This window comes from Doryrhamphus excisus, linkage group LG3 (genome assembly GCF_037039965.1).
Source record: "Doryrhamphus excisus strain RoL-2023G ecotype Guam linkage group LG3, RoL_Dexc_Guam_v1.1, whole genome shotgun sequence".
NCBI lineage: Eukaryota > Metazoa > Chordata > Actinopteri > Syngnathiformes > Syngnathidae > Doryrhamphus > Doryrhamphus excisus.
The window spans coordinates 5,505,350-5,525,794 of NC_136359.1; the positions used below are offsets into that span (position 1 = coordinate 5,505,350).

The 20,445-nt window shown below is 45.6% G+C and overlaps 1 protein-coding gene across 4 annotated transcripts; it reads right to left on the reverse strand.

Moving 5' to 3' along the window:
- Positions 1 to 349: 349 nt before the first annotated feature.
- Positions 350 to 20,293, reverse strand: LOC131127665 (ubiquitin-associated protein 2-like). 4 transcript variants are annotated; one of them, XM_058069769.2, is made up of 29 exons: positions 20,169 to 20,293; positions 18,916 to 19,054; positions 17,536 to 17,613; positions 17,335 to 17,448; positions 17,106 to 17,265; positions 15,016 to 15,093; positions 13,614 to 13,677; positions 13,375 to 13,463; positions 10,680 to 10,732; positions 10,014 to 10,078; positions 9,722 to 9,929; positions 9,382 to 9,640; positions 9,177 to 9,314; positions 8,951 to 9,087; positions 8,389 to 8,597; positions 7,985 to 8,234; positions 7,876 to 7,915; positions 7,676 to 7,802; positions 7,537 to 7,594; positions 7,232 to 7,451; positions 7,054 to 7,145; positions 6,932 to 6,982; positions 5,856 to 5,934; positions 5,520 to 5,720; positions 5,265 to 5,435; positions 3,154 to 3,258; positions 2,772 to 2,842; positions 1,375 to 1,563; positions 350 to 1,133 (listed from the first exon to the last, which is right to left on the reverse strand). In XM_058069769.2, exons 2-29 carry the CDS (start codon positions 19,009 to 19,011, stop codon positions 1,038 to 1,040), a joined length of 3,498 nt encoding a protein of 1,165 aa, XP_057925752.2. In that variant the 5' UTR covers positions 19,012 to 19,054; positions 20,169 to 20,293; the 3' UTR covers positions 350 to 1,037. The 4 variants fall into 4 exon arrangements, with proteins under 4 accessions (XP_057925752.2, XP_057925753.2, XP_057925751.2 ...); XM_058069770.2 differs by having other exon boundaries at positions 6,932 to 6,979; positions 9,177 to 9,317; XM_058069768.2 differs by having other exon boundaries at positions 9,177 to 9,317.
- Positions 20,294 to 20,445: the final 152 nt, after the last annotated feature.

A 20,445-nucleotide genomic window follows, 5' to 3' on the forward strand; every position in this document is an offset into this window, starting at 1 on the left:
CCTCTCAGCTTCCAACCACAATGGCGCTCGTCAACTGAGCCAACATCCTCCTCTTGAAGCACACGGCAGGCTGAGACGGGGTTCATTCATTCATATTAAATTACTAGCACATCCAACAGGTTAAAATATATCATACATAAATATTAATATTAATAAATATTGATAAGTTGGAATAGCACGAAGAACTATTGCGACCACAGCGATAACGGCCACGTTAGAAGTACCCACATTGCATCTAGCGGCGATGGATAGTAATTCACTATAGACCATAACTGTAAAACGTTTGTGCATATTTAGGTAGTTTAAATGTTTAATTGGACTTTTCCCTCCAAATAAATGAAAGGATATCCCAGAAAAAGGAAAAAACCTTTATTGGAGGGCAATGAGGATTAAAATTAAATTAAAATATAAAATTTTGATGGGCCAAGGGAGAAAACGTGGAGCTACAAAATGGAGGAGGGGAGGGGGAAAAAAAAGGAGCCTAGACATTATGGGAGGGGGCGAAGGGGAGTGATAATGTATATAAAAAAATATATATGGAAAATGAAGAAAATGAACGCAGTTAGTCGTCATGAAGCCCACCCCCACCTGGAAAGTCCTCATAAAAAAAAAAACATCAGTGCTGTCGTTCTCTCCTCGTTCTTGTTTGGCTAACTGTCTTTTTCATGTAACATCTCTTCCTGCTGTGTTGAAACAAAACAAAAGTCCAGAAAAAGTCCTTCAAAAAAAATAAAATGCAGCCACCACGTCATGTTCTACTATTACATATACAGTATATATATATTTATATAAATACATACATAAATATCTTACATGTACAACCAATTGGGAGGCAGTGGGGAGGGAGAGAACCCAAAAAGACTTATGAGGACTTGTGGAGGTGGGGGTGTGGTTAAGGGGGCGGGGCCAGGGCACCTACGGTTGCTCGTTGAGGGAGTAAATGTGTCTTTTTCTTGTTTTTTCTTTTCCCTTTCCGCAAACAGACACAGGAAAAAGGGAAAGGGGGAGGGGGGGTCATGATTTGGGGGAGCAATTCCTCAGTTTCCCCAGTAGTGGGAGCTGCCGTAACTGGACTTGCTCCCTTGGCTTTTCTGCTGCATGCTGCTGGACTGACTGCGTTGACCTGGGCCACCCTGAGGACGGGAGGAAGGGGGGACAACATTGAGGCTTTTAAAAAAAAAAAAAAATCATGTCTGGTACTTGTTTACCCAACTGCAGCGAGTACCTGGCATCTCCAAGTACATTTACGAGGAGGAAGTTTGTACATACGTCATTCAGTCTGGCAATTTTTCGACCAAAGTCGGCAAAGTATTGACTGAAAAAGTGTGTTCACCCGTGCAGACCCAAACAGGGGGGCTGGGGTGTGATGTTTACCTGCGTGTCCTGTGTGAGGTGGTGGTGTAACAGCTGCGAGTGGGGCTGCTGATGAGGCAGGATGTGCAGGAAGGGAGCAGGAGCGAAACCCGGGGCACCCCCGGGGTTCATGGGCCCCGTTCCTCCGAGGGCCGAAGGCAGGCTGAAGGGGGGCGGTGTCCCCGTGTGGAAGCCCTGCTTGTCAAACGACTGTTTAAAAACAGACAACAGGTCCAAGATCAGATATGTAAGAAGGTGTACATATTTACAAATGAGTCATTTAAATTAATCAGTATTATCATATACTACAGTATTAATTGGCCCTGTACCCTAGAAACCGCCCATGAATGAGGCCGAAATGAAACCATGATACCTGGCCTGATACCAGACAAACCATGTGATAACCTATAATTGTCAGACATTGATAAAATAAGACTGCTGATAAAATATTGTTGAAATATTTTTGTAATTATTGTGTTTACACTGTTTAGATATAATACATGTAATAAACTGAACATTTTCTGGAAACAAAATGGTCTTTTGATTAAATAGTACGTGATAATAAGCTCATGATTAAATAGTATGTGATAATAAGATCATCACATGGTTTGTCTGGTATCGGTCTCGGGCTGATACTGGCACGCGGGGGCATGATACCTGGCCTGATACCAGACAAACCATGTGATAACCTATAAATAGCGGCCCCACGCTCTATTGCAGTTTTTCCAAAAATGGTGTGGCGATACTTCAGCTAACAAAATTGAATCCCCAACTTCCTGTCGACACATTTCATGGAAATGAACACATACAAGCTCAAGTCTTTGATTATAATCAACTATATTGGGTGATATATATGTCAAGGCGGCTATAGGGGTGTTACTTCATGCCAAGAGGGCTCTAATGATGGCAATTTAGAAAGTCATACACAGGTTTTTCTATGCTCCAACGGCAAAAGCATTGACTTTTAATCATGTTGAATCTTGGGCTGGGCGATTTTGGCGGAATTACCGACATGGCAATTTTACATTGATTAGAAGCTCGAAATTCACTTGGCTTATTTCTCTAATGAATTGCTCGGCCCTAATTAAATCCTACTTGGGAAATTCACATATCGTGGTCGGGTATGGAAGCAATTAACCACAATAAACGAGGGATTGTGTTCCTGTCTGCTGTGACCGTCCTGAAGTTGGATAGCTCTCCAAGTTAGCATCTGGGCCACTAGCTGTTAGCCATGACTGACGCTTGTTGATCTTACTCTGTGGTGAACTCGCGTTTCATAATTTAAAAAAAAAAAAAAAAAAAAAAGGTACCAAAGGCTTGAATCGCCCCTGCTTTGCTAGCCGCTTGACACTCTGATGGCTCGATAACGCTTCTTTATCTCTATGGGTGGTTGTGGCAGCCTAAGAAGGTGAAGTCACCTGTGTTTTACTGTAGATTGATGCGCTCATGTCGGGTACTCCACTGGTGCCTGATCCCGACATCCCTGGTGCTGAGAGCAGAGGGGAAGACAAAGAAGATATAGAATATGCAAGGAGGAGGTCAAAGAAATTATGAATGTATCTAACACTTGATGTTCAGATCCGCTGTTAGTAAAAGGAGGGGGGGGGGGTGTCAGCCAGTAGGAAGATGCTGATTAAGTAAGGCAGTGCACAAGCCGGAACCACTCAGCTTTTTTTTTTTTTTTTTTTTTTACATCCGTGCAAAATACACCGCAGAGGACGTGTGTGCTTATTGGCCGCAGCTTTGAACACCCACTGACTGTGTGTGTGTGTGTGCTTGAGAGAGAGGGGGGGGGTGTACCTTTCCCTGGGCCGCTGCCCGCCGCCTTGGCTTGAGACTGGGCAGAGCCTCCGTACCCTCCCTTACTGTACTCCCCACCGTGGGCTTGAGACAGGTCGTCAAAGGCTGAAGGAGGAGGAAAAGAGAGAGATAGAATGTGTGGGGTGGGGGGGTGTTCAGGAAGATAAGGAGCCAGGAATGATGAAGTGACGAGAAGAACATCAAAAGGTGACAAGAAGAGGAAGAGGAGGGGGGGGGGAGAAAAGGCAGTAAGGTAACCTGACTACAATAGCAGCTGTGTCTATATTGAGCCAACCTTAGCAAGGGGGTCGTGGGGGGCGGGGGGGACGCCGAGCTACGGCATGCAGCACAAGCCCAAAAAAAAAAAAACAAAACCCAAACACACAAAAGGCCCGATACCCGCAACCCACACACATGCAGCATTGGGTGATTGGAAGTGTGGATGACGGTCCTTGACCCCAGATGACCTTTTATTACACCAAATGATATCACCTACCTGCCATACATCAACATGACAACTAAACCCTCCTATCACTAAAGGTATGATGGAACCTCTAAGGTCAGACACATTAAACCATTAACCGCAATACAATCGTGCAGTCAAATAACCTCTTCAGTTAAGCGAAGCGTCTCCTATTGTTGCCAGGTCTGTGGCGAACAAAAGCAAATAGCCACCAGGGTCGCTAATTAGCACCGAGTCAACACATTTGCATTCCAGAAGTCATTATTACAAGAGAAAAAATGGTAATGGTTTCATTTCATTTGAACATGCATCAGATTACAATTGAGTGCATCACATAATCAGTTCCCAGTTCCACATGTCCAAAAGGAGTAGGAAGAAGCAAAGCTTATTCAATCCTACCCCTCCATCTGTTACTTTTACAATCAGTAACTGGTATATTTGTTCACTTCCTGCTTTCCTAAACTATAGTTTTTTATAAGTTTTTTTATAACTATAAGTTTTTTTTTGTTTGTTTGTTTTGTCACATACCGAAGTACAAGGTGATATGACCAGGTGACGCATAATGAGAAAAAGTCCTAATTTTAGGAGAACCGGTTATTTTGGGGAAAACTCAATGTAAATAAAGTCAAAATATTATGGGAATAAAGTCATGATATTTCCAAAAGAAAATATGCCAAGTTGGAATATTTTTGAAAATGTAAAGAAATGGGTGGGGGGTGGTCAACGGCAGCCATATTGTGGTTAGGGTTGCACGTTACTGTGAAAGCATGTACAGCACATGTATACAATTGCCTCATGATGTATTACTTATTGGGCTTTGAACTCATGAAGTATTCTGTTACATTGACGAGACGTTAGCTTGGAAGACTATCTTCACACCACATGAAGTCGGCCTTGGCATGTACAACACTATAGAATGGAGAGGAAAAAAATAAAAGTTCTCCTAGTCTGTGTGGAAGTGGTACGTTTTCGTTTGTGTTGTCCTTCCATACTACATTTGGTTATGGTTTACAATAAATTGGAGCTGAGCAATACTGTATTAATACTTTATACTGGATTTAATGTAGAGGTCTTAACATTTCAAGCTGGCGCTGCCCGAGTGCAAGCTAGCTACAGCAACTCTGTATTTTCCACCGCCGTGCTTTATTCGTACTTTGTTTTTCCTGCCGTACCGACCCCTGAAGCAAGTGCCTCATTAGCAGTTAGCTTTGAGCACCCCTTCGCTACGCCGACCGGAGATCCCCACGAAGATATGGTGGAGGAGAGGCCGTATATCGGGAGTGAACAGCGAAAAAGGCGGTATCAACCATGTTTAGCGTCTGCCGTCATGGGGAACGCGAGATGGAAGCAAATATATCAAAATGGATACAAAATACCAAAGCGGCCCTAGCTGGAAAAAGCCTGGACACCCTTGCTCTAATCATGACCAAAGTTCAAACATTAAATTGTTCTATGGAATGAATTTGAATGTGGCTCTAAACTATCACTTGCTTTCAATAAAAAAAATGCAGAAACTCCCAAGTAAATGTCAGTGGCGTTAAGACTTTAGAGGTTCCACGGTAAATTTACATAATCCGTCTAATCAAGTAAAATGACTTAATGTAACAAAGAAGAAAATACTGTGGTTGTTCCGTGTGGCAAATCCTACCTGTGCCGTACGCATGCTGTCCATAAGTGGGCTGATGCTGTTGGTGGTACTGACTGGAGGGGTTAGCCAGGCCCATTGTGGGTTGCTTGGCTGAAGTCGGAGGCACAAAGACGGTGGGGCCATACTGGAAGGCCGAGGGCACCCCCGGCATGCCGGCATAGTATGGCAGACCTGTGGACACAAGCACAAAAACAAAACGGTGGCTCAACAGAAGGAAAAAAAAGTTTGTGCTAGCATCTCAAAAGCGATGTGTACCGGTGTATCCGTAGCCGGGCGGCAAGGGTGGGTTCAGGAAGGCCTGGTTCTGAGTCTGCTGCCCTTGGTTCTGACCTTGACCCTGGCCCTGTGCACCAGCCTGGGGCGCCTGCTGGGGCTGAGACTGTACGCCAGCTGTGGACAGGCTGGTCGGAGGGGCTGGAGACGAAGAGTCATTCCTGCCGAACTTTGTGGCCTCTCCTGCATGAGAAAGAGCACAGCGAGTCATGACACAGACTTCAGAGAACATCTGCAATATTTTTGTCCCTGTTGTGTATGATACTATTGTATTTCAGGCAAGGATTTGTAAAATGATGCAAGCATAATAAGACTAACCTGTGTAGGGATTATTGGCAAGGCCGTCTCTTCCAGGCATGGTAGCCGCAGTACCAGGGAATGTTACACCATAGTAGTCCTGTGTACAGCAAAAGCAACTATTAAAAGACATGCAAATAGACCAGCGGTGGTCAGAGTGTGGCATGCAGCTCCGGTTATTGGCCCTCTGCATATGCTGAAAAATAAAATGTTACGATTGAGATAAGTGCAGCTTAGCATACATATATTGACTTACATTGGTTCGGTTTTAGCATCTTTAACCTTTTGGAGTCCTGGGAAGGATTTGTCCTTGTGTGTTGACCTTTGTATTTCAACTTAACATTCCTCTCACCTGAGTTGGTTTCCTTTTTCTTTATTATTGCACTCCCAATAATGCCTTGCACGCTGCCACTTCCATGTTATGTTTATTATCATTCATACTAGCGATGCCATAGTTCACAGTCTGATTGGCTTATGGTTGCCATGGTCTTGTGAGACATGTTTTCTACAAAAGGAGAAATGTCGCCAGGTTTTAATTTTGCGCGATCCCGTGAAACCTCACCAAAATCAAAATCAGAGTCGGGAAATTTGTGATTTCGATTCTGAAGTCGGGCGGTACGGCGGTCACGTGGTTAGCGCGCAGACGAGGGTTCAATTCCACCCTCGGCCATCTCTGTGTGGAGTTTGCATGTTCTCCCCGTGCATGCGTGGGTTTTCTCCGGGTACTCCGGTTTCCTCCCACATTCCAAAAACATGCTAGGTTAATTGGGGACTCCAAATTGTCCATAGGTATGAATGAGAGTGTGAATGGTTGTTTGTTTATATGTGCCCTGTGATTGGCTGGCGACCAGTCCAGGGTGTACCCCCCCCACGACCCTCGTGAGGAAAAGCGGTAGAAAATGAAGGAATGAATGAATTCTGAAGTCTGGTTTGACACCATTTAAAGACTTGCACGCAGTGTGAGTTCCGCACTTTCGGCACGTCTTGAATGTGGCAGCATTTTCCGCGTTAATGCAACAAAATGTGTCCGTGTCAAACCTCATTGCTCTCAATATACAACATAAAGAAATGTATGCTTGCCATCACAGCAGACTCACCATAGGAAGGCGAGACTGCAGCATTTGCAGGTCCTCGTAGCCGTAGATCTGCTGTTTGGGGGAGGAGGGAAATTTTGCAACTAAATCTAACTTTTGTGTTTGGGTTTGAATGTTAACATTACCGGATAAGCGGGGAGCAAGCCACCAGGGCCCATTATGTACTGACTGGCCAGCAGAGGGGGCACTCCTTGGGCCAAGTTGGGAGGAGCTTTACCTGAAGGAGGCGTCAAAAGATCGTTGCAAACCAACCACGTCTCATTGCAAAAAAAAAAAAAACAACAACAACCTAAACATTCCTACCAGAAGTGGTGGTGAGCAGGGTTGCCGTGCGGCTGTTGGCAGCCGAAGGTGGGCCATTTGTGCCGTTAGAGGTCAGTCCCGGCGCTCCAGACAGGTGCGGGACATTGGCGCTTGAACTGCTGATAGCCATGGGAGCCGAGGAGGGATTGGTTGCATTGAGAGGCTGGTTGGACGACGTGGAGAAGCCGTGGAGATTGCTGGCGCTCTCCTCGTTATTTGTCTGAGGAAGAAACATCTTTACACTACATCTGTTGAACACGACCATGATGGTAAAACCATGTCTTTTTTTTTTGCTTTTTGCTCACCGAGAGAGAGGAGCTTGTAGTGTGGGTCGGTCCAGTTGAGTGAGAACTGCTCACATGGCTGGAAAGCAAGTTGCATCCATATGTCAGAATGTGTCAATATGAGCCAACATTAAGCTACAACGTGTGTAGCATGACTTACCTGTTGAGTGAGGGAATGGGCGCCGAGTGGGAGGTAGTGGCTGCAGGGGAAGGTGTGTGATGCGCGGGGCCGCTGTCACTAGACATGATTGGGGACTCCGTTTTCACAGTTCTGGGCGATTGTGTAGCTGAAAGAACATGCAAAAAATGTTCCAATTATGTCCCGTGTGAGATGAGAAGCCATCTCCAAAGCAGACTCACCATCCTGTGTGCTCTGCGCCTTCATGCCACAGTAACCATTCTAAGGAGAAGGGAAAAAAAAAGTTATTCTTCAATTCCTTCTTTGGCTCTCATACACACCATTCCTTACTGTGAGAGGTACAGCAGCAGATGCAGGGCTCTCTTTGTTCTGAGAGAAGCCCAAGTGCGGCGGCAGGGATCGAAGACCGGCGCTCTCGACGCGCTTGCTCGGTGTCGTAGCCGTGGTGGAGGGCGGAGCGGACGCACCGGGTAGACCCAGGGACGGGGAGGGCGTGACACTGGGCAAGCCCAAGGACGGCGAGGGGAAGCTGGACTCCGGCAAGGCGGAAGGAAGGGTGGGCAGGGTGCTCATGTGTTCGCTGTTTAAATAACAAGACTATGAAAATTACAGTTTCCAAAATTCCACAAAGTATAGTAGATCCTGGAGCAAATGGTGAAATACCGCAAAATAATGGACACAACCATAAAAAACGGGAGAAACAAATGTGTATACATGCAGCATAGGACATATACCTGACAGATACAGGAGGCTTGGAAAACAGGCTGCTCTGTGGCTGCTGTGGGGGGGCAGCCATGGCCACCAGAGGTGCAGGAGTTTGCTCCTTCTGGGCCACATCCACTGTCCCGGTGCCGGTCTCGGAACCAAAGTCCAGAGCTCCAAACTGAACGTTAAGGCCCGAAACGTCGGCCGAGCCCGGCATCTCCACTGCTGACGAGGGGATCTGAGGACCAGAATTAAGTTTAGAACTAAACTTAATGAATTAAAGATGAAAGCACATTGCATACAACGCTGCATGGGACACAATATTGGGGTGTTCAGGTGCCTTTGTAACACCAGCAGCCAGATATGACACATTTGTATAGCTACTTTATGTTTCCAAAGATGGACAGCAAGCTAAAGAGTGTGATTGTGAACTACAAGTGGTTGTAGATGACCACACAATGTATCTCACCAGACAGTGTTTTTGATACTGTGTACGAACCACAAGAGTTACAATTACGTGCAAAATGGTGACAATAATACGAAAAAATACAAATTCTACAATAAAAACAAGATTAGCCACAATCAAGGCACCTTGGAAGGAGGCGGCACTCTGCGCTTCTGTGCCCTGAGCTGTCGCATGGGAGGTTCAGTGATGGGCGGATCCACGCCAGGCGGCTTCAATCCTGGAGAGGCCCCGTCTCTTACAGGAAGAATTGAGGACTCGTGACCTGAAGAGGTTGGAAGAAGATTTGGAACTTGTCAAGAACTAAGCCAAGTACTAGAACTTTGAGCAAATGATGTTTTAATACCATCTCACCTGGTGGTGTGGGCACTTGAGGGGCATGAGGATGAGACAGAACCAGAGGATCTGAGGCGGGGAGGATGGATGATTGTTGGTGCCTCTGCACTAGCTGGCTGAGCACCGCTGACGGTTCTGGCTGAAGCTTCATCTCCACTACAGGGAACAGGAAACATTTTATACACAGAAAAACACACCATTTCGATCATGGATCGGAGCGTACTGTGGAGGCCAGCAGCAGGTCCGTTGTCCAGTCTCTGAGGTTTGATTTCCATCGAGGTGGCGGAGGGAGGAGTGGGGCTTGGTACCGCGAGCGGCACTGCATCTTTGGAAACGCTACCATTGCTGGTGGGGGCAACCGAAGTCTGACCTGCTCTCTGACCGAGCCGTGGCCCGTTGAGCTGCTCTGCTGTCCTGGTGTCTGATGCGGGCGCCGGCTTTGGTGCACTCAGAGACCCAAAACCGGAGCCCAGGACTGAGGACTGGGAGGGCGGGAAGGGAAAACATCAGGTACATGACTGACATGCAGCAGGGTTTGCGGCGGAAGGAGTGGGTGTCCGTACCAGTGCGGCATGTGCATAAGTTGTGCTAGCAGAGGCGGCGTGGGCGTAACTGTTGGCTGTGGCGTGGGCATAGCTGTGCGTTGCTGTGCGTCCATTGTGGTGGGAGTTGGTGAAGACCAGGCTTTGGCCCAGATCCTCAGGGCCATCGACCAGGTCTGACTCCACAGAACCGCCCCCAGACTTTGGCAAGAGGCTCGCTAGGTCCACACTGGAAGAAGTGAGGAACAAAATGTGTCAGTTTACAATTTATTTTTTTATAAATAGGAGTGCATTCAGTGGCGGGGAGACTCACTTCTGTCCATGCGGGATGTGGTTTCCTGGAGTGGAAGAGGAAGTGAATACTTTGGTCTCGGACAACTGTGGACAAGGACGGGCAAACTTTAACCAACACAGTTTCACACTTTCATCGGAAGGAAGTACAACACAGCAAATGACCACAATGTATCCTACAGGGTAGAGCTGCACATTCCGAGCTGACACTTCCTCCTCACTCTACCCCCCCCAGTGAGGCTTTGGCTATCATTCCGCAGACAAAGACAGGCGTTAAACACCTTTGTTTCCAAATGCAGCTCTAACCTAACATACGGCCACTTCTTGCTGGGACAAATCGTTATGTCAGCAAGTGGGCAACCTGGTAGCAGATGGAAACACCCACTCATAAGGAAATGAAGAGAGGCTAAATTTCCCCCACTCTGGGCGAACCTGACTGCTTTAGCACCATTTTAACAGTGGTCCCAATTTCACACTCACAGATCTACACTCAAATGAAGCGGAACATTCGGCAATAGTGCATCAGACTTGAACTGCAACAAAAATAAGTGGAGACTGCAAGCTAGTTAGCCTCGTATTAATTGCGTCCGTTGTTGGCTTTATACCTGTGACAATCAAACAACATAACTTTGATCATGTGATCAGGGGGGGGCTAAACAAAAACACATTTAACACAATAGTTACTTACGTCTTCATTCCAGTCTTCTGAAGTCCAGTCTTCTGAGTTGCCTCCCCATGTTGCTGGAAAAAAACGGTAACATAGTAGCTACATCAGTGACACAGTTGGATGAATCTGACTTATCCGACTTAAAACTGCGTGAGCCTGTCCGCCTCACAGCAGAGACACTTTCTTTCTTTCCTTAATTTATTTCAGACATGCTTACTATGTTACATTATTCTTTCTCACATATACACACACACACACACATACATATACAGTGAAGAAAATAAGTATTTGAACACCCTGCTATTTTGCTATTTCTCCCACTTAGAAATCATGGAGGGGTCTGAAATTTTCATCGTAGGTGCATGTCCACTGTGAGAGAGATAAACTAAAAAGAAAAATCCAGAAATCACAATGCATGATTTTTTAACAATTTATTTGTGTGATACAGCTGCTAATAAGTATTTGAACACCTGAGAAAATGAATGTTAATATTTGGTACAGTAGCCTTTGTTTGCTATTACAGAGGTCAAACGTTTCCTGTAGTTTTTCACCAGGTTTGCACACACTGCAGGAGGGATCTTGGCCCACTCCTCCACACAGATCTTCTCTAGATCAGTCAGGTTTCTGGGCTGTCGCTGAGAAACACGGAGTTTGAGCTCCCTCCAAAGATTTTCGATTGGGTTCAGGTCTGGAGACTGGCTGGGCCATGCTAGAACCTTGATATGCTTCTTACGGAGCCACTCCTTGGTTTTCCTGGCTGTGTGCTTCGGGTCGTTGTCGTGTTGGAAGACCCAGCCACGACCCATCTTCAATGCTCTGACAGAGGGAAGGAGGTTGTTCCCCAAAATCTCACAATACACGGCCCCAGTCATCCTCTCTTTAATGCAGTGCACTCGTCCTGTCCCATGTGCAGAAAAACACCCCCAAAGCATGATGCTACCACCCCCATGCTTCACAGTAGGGATGGTGTTCTTCGGATTGTACTCTTCATTCTTCTTCCTCCAAACACGCTTATTGGAATTATGACCAAAAAGTTCTATTTTGGTCTCATCTGACCATAAAACTTTCTCCCATGACTCCTCTGTATCATCCAAATGGTCATATGCAAACTTAAGACGGGCCTTGACATGTGCTGGTTTAAGCAGGGGAACCTTTCGTGCCATGCATGATTTCACATCATGACGTCTTAGTGTATTACCTACAGTAACCTTGGAAACGGTGGTCCCAGCTCTTTTCAGGTCATTGACCAAGTCCTGTCGTGTAGTTCTGGGCTGATTCCTCACCTTTCTTAGAATCATTGAGACCCCACGAGGTGATATCTTGCATGGGGCTCCACTCCGATTGAGATTGACCGTCATGTTTAGCTTCTTCCATTTTCTAATGATAGCTCCAACAGTGGACCTTTTTTCACCAAGCTGCTTGGTAATTGCTCCGTAGCCCTTTCCAGCCTTGTGGAGGTGTACAATTTTGTCTCTGGTGTCTTTGGACAGCTCTTTGGTCTTCGCCATGTTACAAGTTAAAGTCTTACTGATTGTATGGGGTGGACAGGTGTCTTTATGCAGCTAACGACCTCAAACAGGTGCATCTGATTCAGGATGATACATGGAGTGCAGGTGGACTTCTAATGGGCAGACTAACAGGTCTTTCAGGGTCAGAATTCTAGATGATACACAGGTGTTCAAATACTTATTTGCAGCTGTATCACACAAATAAATTGTTAAAAAATCATGCATTGTGATTTCTGGATTTTTCTTTTTAGTTTATCTCTCTCACAGTGGACATGCACCTACGATGAAAATTTCAGACCCCTCCATGATTTCTAAGTGGGAGAAATAGCAAAATAGCAGGGTGTTCAAATACTTATTTTCTTCACTGTATATATACATACATACATACACACACACACACACACACACCACCTCATTACTACACATGTCTGAAAAGGAGCAGGAAAAAGCAAAGCTTATTAAATCCTACCCTTTCTCCACGCCATAGGAGTTACCAATTCAATAAGTGATTTTTTCCACAAATATAATCACAGAATCTTACATAAGACAAAACAACAAAAGAAGAGTGGGAACATCAGACACCCCAGCAAAACCCCAGGACATTGCTGAAGAGCACTGGGAGAAACATGAGGGCTGCTGGACTGTTTACAAAAACTTGGGGGGGGGGGGTCACAAAATTAATAATTTTGCTATCAAAATACTCACTAGTGTGCAAATACAAACAGAATCTACTGTTGAGCTCATGGATATTGAACTGAACGTTTGTGTGGGGAAGTATTTCCTCAGCGGAAAATCCCCAGCTGAAATCCCAGCAAAAGTTAGTAAACAAACACCGAAACTCCTTTTACGGTGAATGAATGAAAGCTAGCGAGGTTAGCTTAGTTTAGCAGAGCATGCTTGTGCGTCTGCATTTGTGCGACTCGGTTTGGATGTGTTTACACCATGCTGTGTTTTACCGCTTGTTAATCTAAATAAGCAAGTAAATTTAGGACCAGAGGCATATTTCTTCTCACTCCCAACTCATCTTAAGACACTTCCAAATAAGAGTGCTGTTCGTCACGTCCTGTCTAATTGTGTCAACAAAAAAGGTTGTCGCAAAAATCCTCTATTAACGTTAAATAAGGATGAATAAGGCTAAACAGGGTGCTACCACACAACACGCACACCCAATGAAAACGGTTCATCTCGTAGCCCATCACGGTCCCTACCGGTTGCCTCAGCAGGCTCGTTGGCGTCACCGTCCCAAGTCTCGTGGCGACCGGCAGCGTTGGCGGCATAGTCGGCAGGATTGAAGGTGCTGAGAATATGAGCAAATGGCAGGTAGGGCATGTTACTGCTGATTTTCAGGGCGGTTCTGAGATTTTCTTGTCCAGATGTATAATTTTGAGATATGTGCTTGAAATAAACATCAGCACCTCCTCTCCTCAGCAATAAAACGTGGTCTTACCCCATTCCCTGGGAGAATCTGCCGCCTACAGCTGCTCTTCCTCCTCTGCCTCGACCACCAGCCCCTGAGAACACATACAAACATGTGACTTTGTCTCACTTGCTGTTATTGTACTGAACTTGAAAGATTTGGACATTCTCTACCACCCCAAAAATGCGACACTAGACCGTTGGATCTCTCGGTACTACCCTGCATGTCAAGGAGGCCCACACCGTATTAGCACACCCCCCCACTCAACCCCAATAGGGGGCAGCTGTGAGGACTAAGCTCATTCCACAAATGTCGAGAGCCAAAATACTTGGAAGGCTTGTCGACACAAATAGCCGTTGCCCGCTATGCTAAGTCTCCAAACATGTGATGCAATCCGCTGAAGACGGCGCATGGAGAAAACGCCGTCACGACACTTGCTTACAGATCAAAAGACAAACCCTCATCCAGGCACACATTCTGTTTTATAGCGTCTTCACACTTGACACTCATGCTTTGTGTGCGCGAGACTGCGTTTCGGTTAGCGTTCACTTCACTTTATGGCTACAAATCTACTCCAATAAAGCTTTGACTTTGGTCTGTAAATACCAGGGATGCTACAGTCGATCAGCCACCAATCAGTATCGTCTGATTTCCGTGACAAAGCACGTGATCAGCATATGCCGATAAATGCCTCTCAACGCCGATCACCCGGGGCTAGCACTATCGCAGCCCGCATCAATCTCTGCATGCGGTGTCTGGAGTAGCGTCGTCCTCCCAATTTCCTTCACACTGTATGAAGTATTTTGTATTAGTAATTACCGATTTTTTGGGGGCCCCATGGAATTGCCCTGACTTTTCCCCATGACTTTCCCCCCTGGCCAATAGCATCATAAATACACTGGATGGAAGACATGCTAGAGAACTAGTTACAGCGTATGTGATGGAAGAATACAGGAAGTGCCTCGAGTTAACTTCATTTAGTGACAGCCTATCATGTTACAATGCGGTCAGTGGTCGACTTGCCTCAGTGAGCACTCGAGTCCGCTTGCAAGGCAACAGAGACCCACCTCTCAAGTGGTCTTAGTGCGCCTGATTTGTCCAGGCCAAAACGAAACCGTACTCGCAAAGCAGAGGGACTGGAGTTCGTATCATCCGGACCAAAACTGACATGTGTGAACACACCCCGAGAGAGGATGCACAAAGTCACTTTAAAATGACACCACGTCGTCAAATTAGTCCCGAAGTTTACTGCTGGTGAAAGCTGCTATGATGGGCTGTCTGTCACCACCGATGTGAGAGACAGAAAGCAAACATGAGATCAGTGTCGGGTTTACAAAACACTCAAAGCGACAAGAACAAACACAATCCAAGCTCGGAACGTTCCATTGTCCGTTCTGTCATGAAATCAACACTCATCTCATGCAACACTCACCTCTGCCCCGCCCCCTGCGTCCACGGTCCCCTCCCTTTTCTCCTGGCGCCGCCTCGAAACCGTTCTCCTCGGCACGACCTGGAAGGAAAGCATGCAAGGTTAGTAAGGTGTCACGGTAATGCTCATCAATGAATCAAACATCATCAAAAAGAAAAGCATGAACAAAGTAAAAGTTGCATATTATAATAATATAGCATAAGTCAGTGGTTCTTAACTGCTTGGGCTGTTGAGACACTACTCACGTGACAAGAGGCGACCCAATTTGCACTAATCTTCCAAAAAACACGCAAATACCTTGTTTGCAACAAAGTTTGGAACTTTGGGCGGACTTCCCCACGTCACGTCACGATGCTCATCTTTTTATAGCACGCTCTTCTCCAGCACATAAAAATGCTATCTGGCCGTGTGTCGGAGAGACGGCACTTTTCAGTTGACACTCAATGTCCCTCCTCTTCCTGTTCAAGCTTGGTCGAGTCGCCCACATGGCATACACCTCGTGGGGTGGGGCAGGGGGGAATGGGCTTTTTGGGTCGAGACCCCAACAGTTGAGTGTTCCAAACTAAGGATCGACCGATACATCAGCCGGCCGATATATCGGGCCGATATTTGCGTTTTTTTCCCTTGCATCGGTATCGGCCGATACACGCGTGGGTTCGCCGATGTGTTTTTCCACCGCATGATTTACAGAGGACCCCACAACACACGTAGTCGCGGTACCCCGCCCCCACTGTTGAATCACATCAAGGGCGCGTTTTCACAAGTAATAGAGTTAGCTTGCTTTTAACACTTTACTAAGCCCATCACATTTCACTGGGTGATCGCTAGGCATAACAGTTTAAGTCACGGTGTGACAACAAGAAAGCCCAAAAACATCACATACCAACGCAACAGACGAATAAAAGCACTCTCACTAGTTGAGCAGAACAAGAATGAACAACTATGCAACTTTAAATGCGTGTCGTGTTATGTGTGTGCGCTCTCTCCGAGCACGCACAAACATACAGAAGGAATTGGAGCAGCCGTGTCTGCTTATGAGAGGTTATAAGCAGACACTTTATCGTGCACAACACAAACTTTAATGATGAGAGAAATGTTTAATATATCGTACTAAATTTGGGTCAGTGTGATGTGTTTGTGTGTGGAGGCGGGGGGGAGGGTGCACGTCACACTGCGGAGGAGCAGTCATCACATCGATGCTAGATAAATTTCAACTACGACAGAAATGTTTTGCACATGGTTGAATATTTATTCCTTTTAAAGTTGATAATGCCGTTTAAATGTGTGTTTAAGAAAGCTGAATCCTACTGTGTTCAGTGTTTACATTTCAATAAATATTTGTCATCATGGTCATTTTTTCATGTAAATTGAGGGATCAAAAGCAGTATCGGCCACAAGTATCGGCCCAAGCAAAATCGGCCATCGGCTAAGGGTGATGGGAAAAAATCGGCATCGGCCCCAAAAAAAAACATATCGGTCGATCCCTATTCCAAACCATCGCATCCCCGACAGGCGCTAGGTGCATGGTCAGACAATGACCACCAGGGTGTCTGATTAGCTTGTCCAAGCATAATGAGACCACTCACAGCGGAGTGGGCGTGCCTAGAGGCAGGCCGGGGTGGAATAAATTAAAAACAGACCGTTTGGGGAAATCCAAGGAAACACTGCTGGAATAGGTGAAGAGTCTGGAAAAGCTAGAGAGCTTTCTGTGCTCATCTGGAGCTCCTCTATAGGAGTCCACATCTCAATACAATAGGGCTAAAGGACCATAATATGCCCCCTTTAAGAAATAACCATGTGGTCCAAGACAGCTCCTTTTCTTTTATTTCCACTTTCTCATGCACTCCAAAATCATTACCCGAGTTGTAAAATTCAGCATCTCTCTTCCCCTCTTCCTCTCGTCCTTGTCGCGGTTTCAGCTAACAAACCAAGAACATTAACAGTACAAAACCCGAGTACTCACTCATTCAACCCTAACGTTGTAGAACCTTTTAGCCCTATATAATGTACTTTATATGTGACATTCAAACTTCTTCTCACAGCTGTCAAGGGCCATCAAAAAAAACTAACACAAGTGTCTTTTGTCCGCTTACCTTCACGGCCGCGGCTGATACCGCGACCTCTCTTGTTGGGACCCCCCCGCCCTCGACTGGCCTCCCGCTCTCCTCCCTTCTTTTCTCGGCTCTCCTTTACCTCCGAGGGGCCTCCTTCTTTGCCGAGGCTGCGCTTCTTCCCGACGGTCTCCCACGAGTTCTGACAATGCAAAAAAAAAAAAAATTCAACTGCATAAAAGGATGCATAAAATAACGCATGACGGCATACCACTGCATCTGAGGTGCTCTCCAGCAGGAAGTTGATAGCTCTGTTTACGTCCTCGTTGCAGTCGTGGAGGGCGACCATGCACTCGTCTTGAGTCTTGCCGGTGACCTCGATCAGCTGTGGGATCAGAGTTTTCGCTTGTTAATAACAATCCCCATGGAAGAGAGCGAGAGAACAGAAACAAGGGCACAACAACCCGAATACCTGTTTGACTTTGCCCTCAAAGATGGCGTCATTTTTGTCGTAGATCATTTGAGCCAAACGAATCTGTTCCGCTGTTGCCTGAGTGTGAAAGAAGGCTTCAGTGAAACAAAGAATCAAACCAAGAATGTTCTTTAGACAAATTCCCAGGCAACAAGTGTTGCATTCACGCTGAAGCTACCTAGTTTGTATATTTACAGGTCAACACTAGTAAGATGGTGACAGTATGTTCTATAATGGCCTAAATCACAGCACAAGTCATTTAAGGACACCTTTCCTTGTCCTAAAACAGTCATTGTCCTAGACCAGGGGTGCTCATTAAGTCGATCGCGATCTACCGGTCGATCGCGGAGGTGGTACTGGTCGATCGCGGCGTGACATTAAAAAAATATCATCCTAGCATCAATGCCGTCACTTGATTGATATACAGGGCAGCCATTCAGATGACAACTGAATGTTGCCCTTCGGGTGACCAATCAAATCAAACAACATCTCTAAGTGCAGCAGAACTTACGATGTCAGCCTATCATCCATCCCCGTTACTTGATTGACATACAGGACAACCAGTCAGATGACAACTGAATTTTGACCTTTAGGTCACCGCTCATGCGTAAACAACGATGCAAAGTGCGAAGCTAGTCGGCGAATTGCGTCAGATTTTAAGCCCTCGCTAAAGTTTATGGTCACTAAAATGAGTGAAGTAGCTGGACCAAGTAAAAAGGCAAAAACATATCACTTCCATACGGAATGGGAGGTGGATTTTTTTCGAAGTGCGTTTGCCTGGCTAACCTGGCTATCAGCAGCTACTGTCCGGACTATGCATCCCTGGCTGATTCAATTCAGTGCAAGTCATCAAAGTAAACTCAGGTAATTACAAAAAATGTTAATAGTTAATTATGTGTGTTTTGCAATATTGGCTCATTTGGTTATGTACGGTACATCAACATACATTGTACGTACAAATAATCCTCAATACATTTGAAAATAAATAGATGTTTTGCATTTTTGTAGTGGGTAGATCATTTTGACTCGGTCATTTTAAAAGTAGCTCGCATGCTGAAAAAGTGTGAGCACCCCTGTCCTAGACCAATTATTGGCCCTACTCGGGGCCAGAAATGTTTTAGCACCACCCTGATATGAAATACTGTAACAGTATTAATAATAGTAAATACCGTGTCATTAACGAGTTAACTTTGACAGCCCTACTTATTATATGAAAATGTGACTTATCATACATAAGCCGCAAGGAGCGGTCACATTACAGTCATGCTATGACTCATCCAGGCAACGTTGCACATGTTCATGTCGGTGTTTGCCTCAATTTGACCCGGCAAAACTGTCAACATTTGGGGTCGGGCACAACAACACTCGTCATCCACCCACCTGTATCTGTTTTTGTGGCTGTGTTGTCTGTGCGGTAGTGGGCAGCGTTCTGTCCCGAGTCCCCCGTGCTTGATTGCTGACCACAGAAGTCATCATATACAGTATATACAAAACAATGTATGTACAAAATAGAAAAAATCTGGAGGGGAGAGAGAGAAACAGAAATAAGTGGAGAACTAACAGATATGTGTTTACAGTTGACTACAAAGCATGGCTCATTACTATACAGGGAGCTGCCAGTGTAGTGGAGTATACCAAGTAAGACTATAACTCCATCTGTCACCTAGCAGGGTTAAATTTAGTCCCCCAGAGCGGACGGTCCGAGTGTCATCTTACAACCCTCCCCACTGCCACCCATACAAAAACACCACAAGTGTGCAGCAGCAAATGTTATTCCACCATTTTAATAATAATAATAATATCAACGGCGAATTGTTTCGATTTGACATAAGTGCGAATGGTAAACATTGCCCTCAACATTGTCCACAACACACCACTGTTTGACTTGAATAATATTAGAAGCTTGGCACACAACTGAAAGTTAAAAAATAGTCTTCAACTGTAGCAATGGTGACATAGTATATACGTATGAGGAAGTAAAACAAATCTGTAGTTAAACGGCAAACGCCATACTAATGTTAGCTTAGCATGGCTGTGGCTAGCTAAACTAGCTTTAGCCGGGCTACTTGTCTTTGTTCCGTGTGCGACTCACACGATACCCCACTCGAAGACTAACGTAGGCTATAATTTAGTTTTACGACAATCCATAGATCAATCGATCGATACCATCCAGCTTGTTCCATGTCTTTGGTGAATGGGTTTGAACCCAAATGTGCGTAGGTGCGCAGAAATTCGCCTCATTTCAAAAGTCCACATCATATGGATGCTAATGCTAGCGGTAGGCTAACAAATGTGACTGACTGACGGGAATACGCAGTGTTTTTCGCTACAAATAGTTGATATAAACACTAACTTAGTGTGTGGAATGTATTATGTGTAAATATAGCAATGTTTGACGTAAATGTATATAACCAGTTTCGGTATAATGCTTAAATAGCCCGTCATGTGAACGGCCTGCCCACATACACTCAAATAAAGAACAACGCAGGCCAGTTAGTGAGTAAAAGACGCCTCGTTCTGAAAGTCTGTCGATGGCCTCCCTCAAACTAAAAAGGTCATCATAATAACCTTGACGGGCGTGTGTGACTAGTTGGTAATTAATAAAAAGACGCAGCCATTAGTCTTTTCGTTACCTGCTAACACGCTTCGCTCAGCCAGCAGCAGCAGCAGATGTCACGTGACTCTCCGCGCCGTTGTTGAACGTTGTGAAGCCGTCGTAGCCAACGGAAACCGGTCCTGCCTGTCACGTGGTTTCAAGCCGGGACGCGCGTATTGCGGACCGAGAGCGCGCGGCGTTACTGAACACTCACAGTGACACTTTAATATAGGCAATAAAATTAATACTTTTAACATTTCAATGAACATTTGGTATTTATGGTTTGCTATTGTGTGATGTGATGTATTCCGCTA

Coding starts and splice junctions, on each gene's coding strand:
- LOC131127665 (XM_058069768.2), bottom strand. CDS start 19,011: ATGATGACTTCTGTGGTCAGCAATCAAGCACGGGGGACTCGGGACAGA. Junction 10,079..10,679: donor CAGAAGACTGGAATGAAGAC/GTAAGTAACTAT, acceptor CCTTGTCCACAG/TTGTCCGAGACCAAAGTATT. Junction 5,721..5,855: donor TGCCAATAATCCCTACACAG/GTTAGTCTTATT, acceptor TTTCTCATGCAG/GAGAGGCCACAAAGTTCGGC.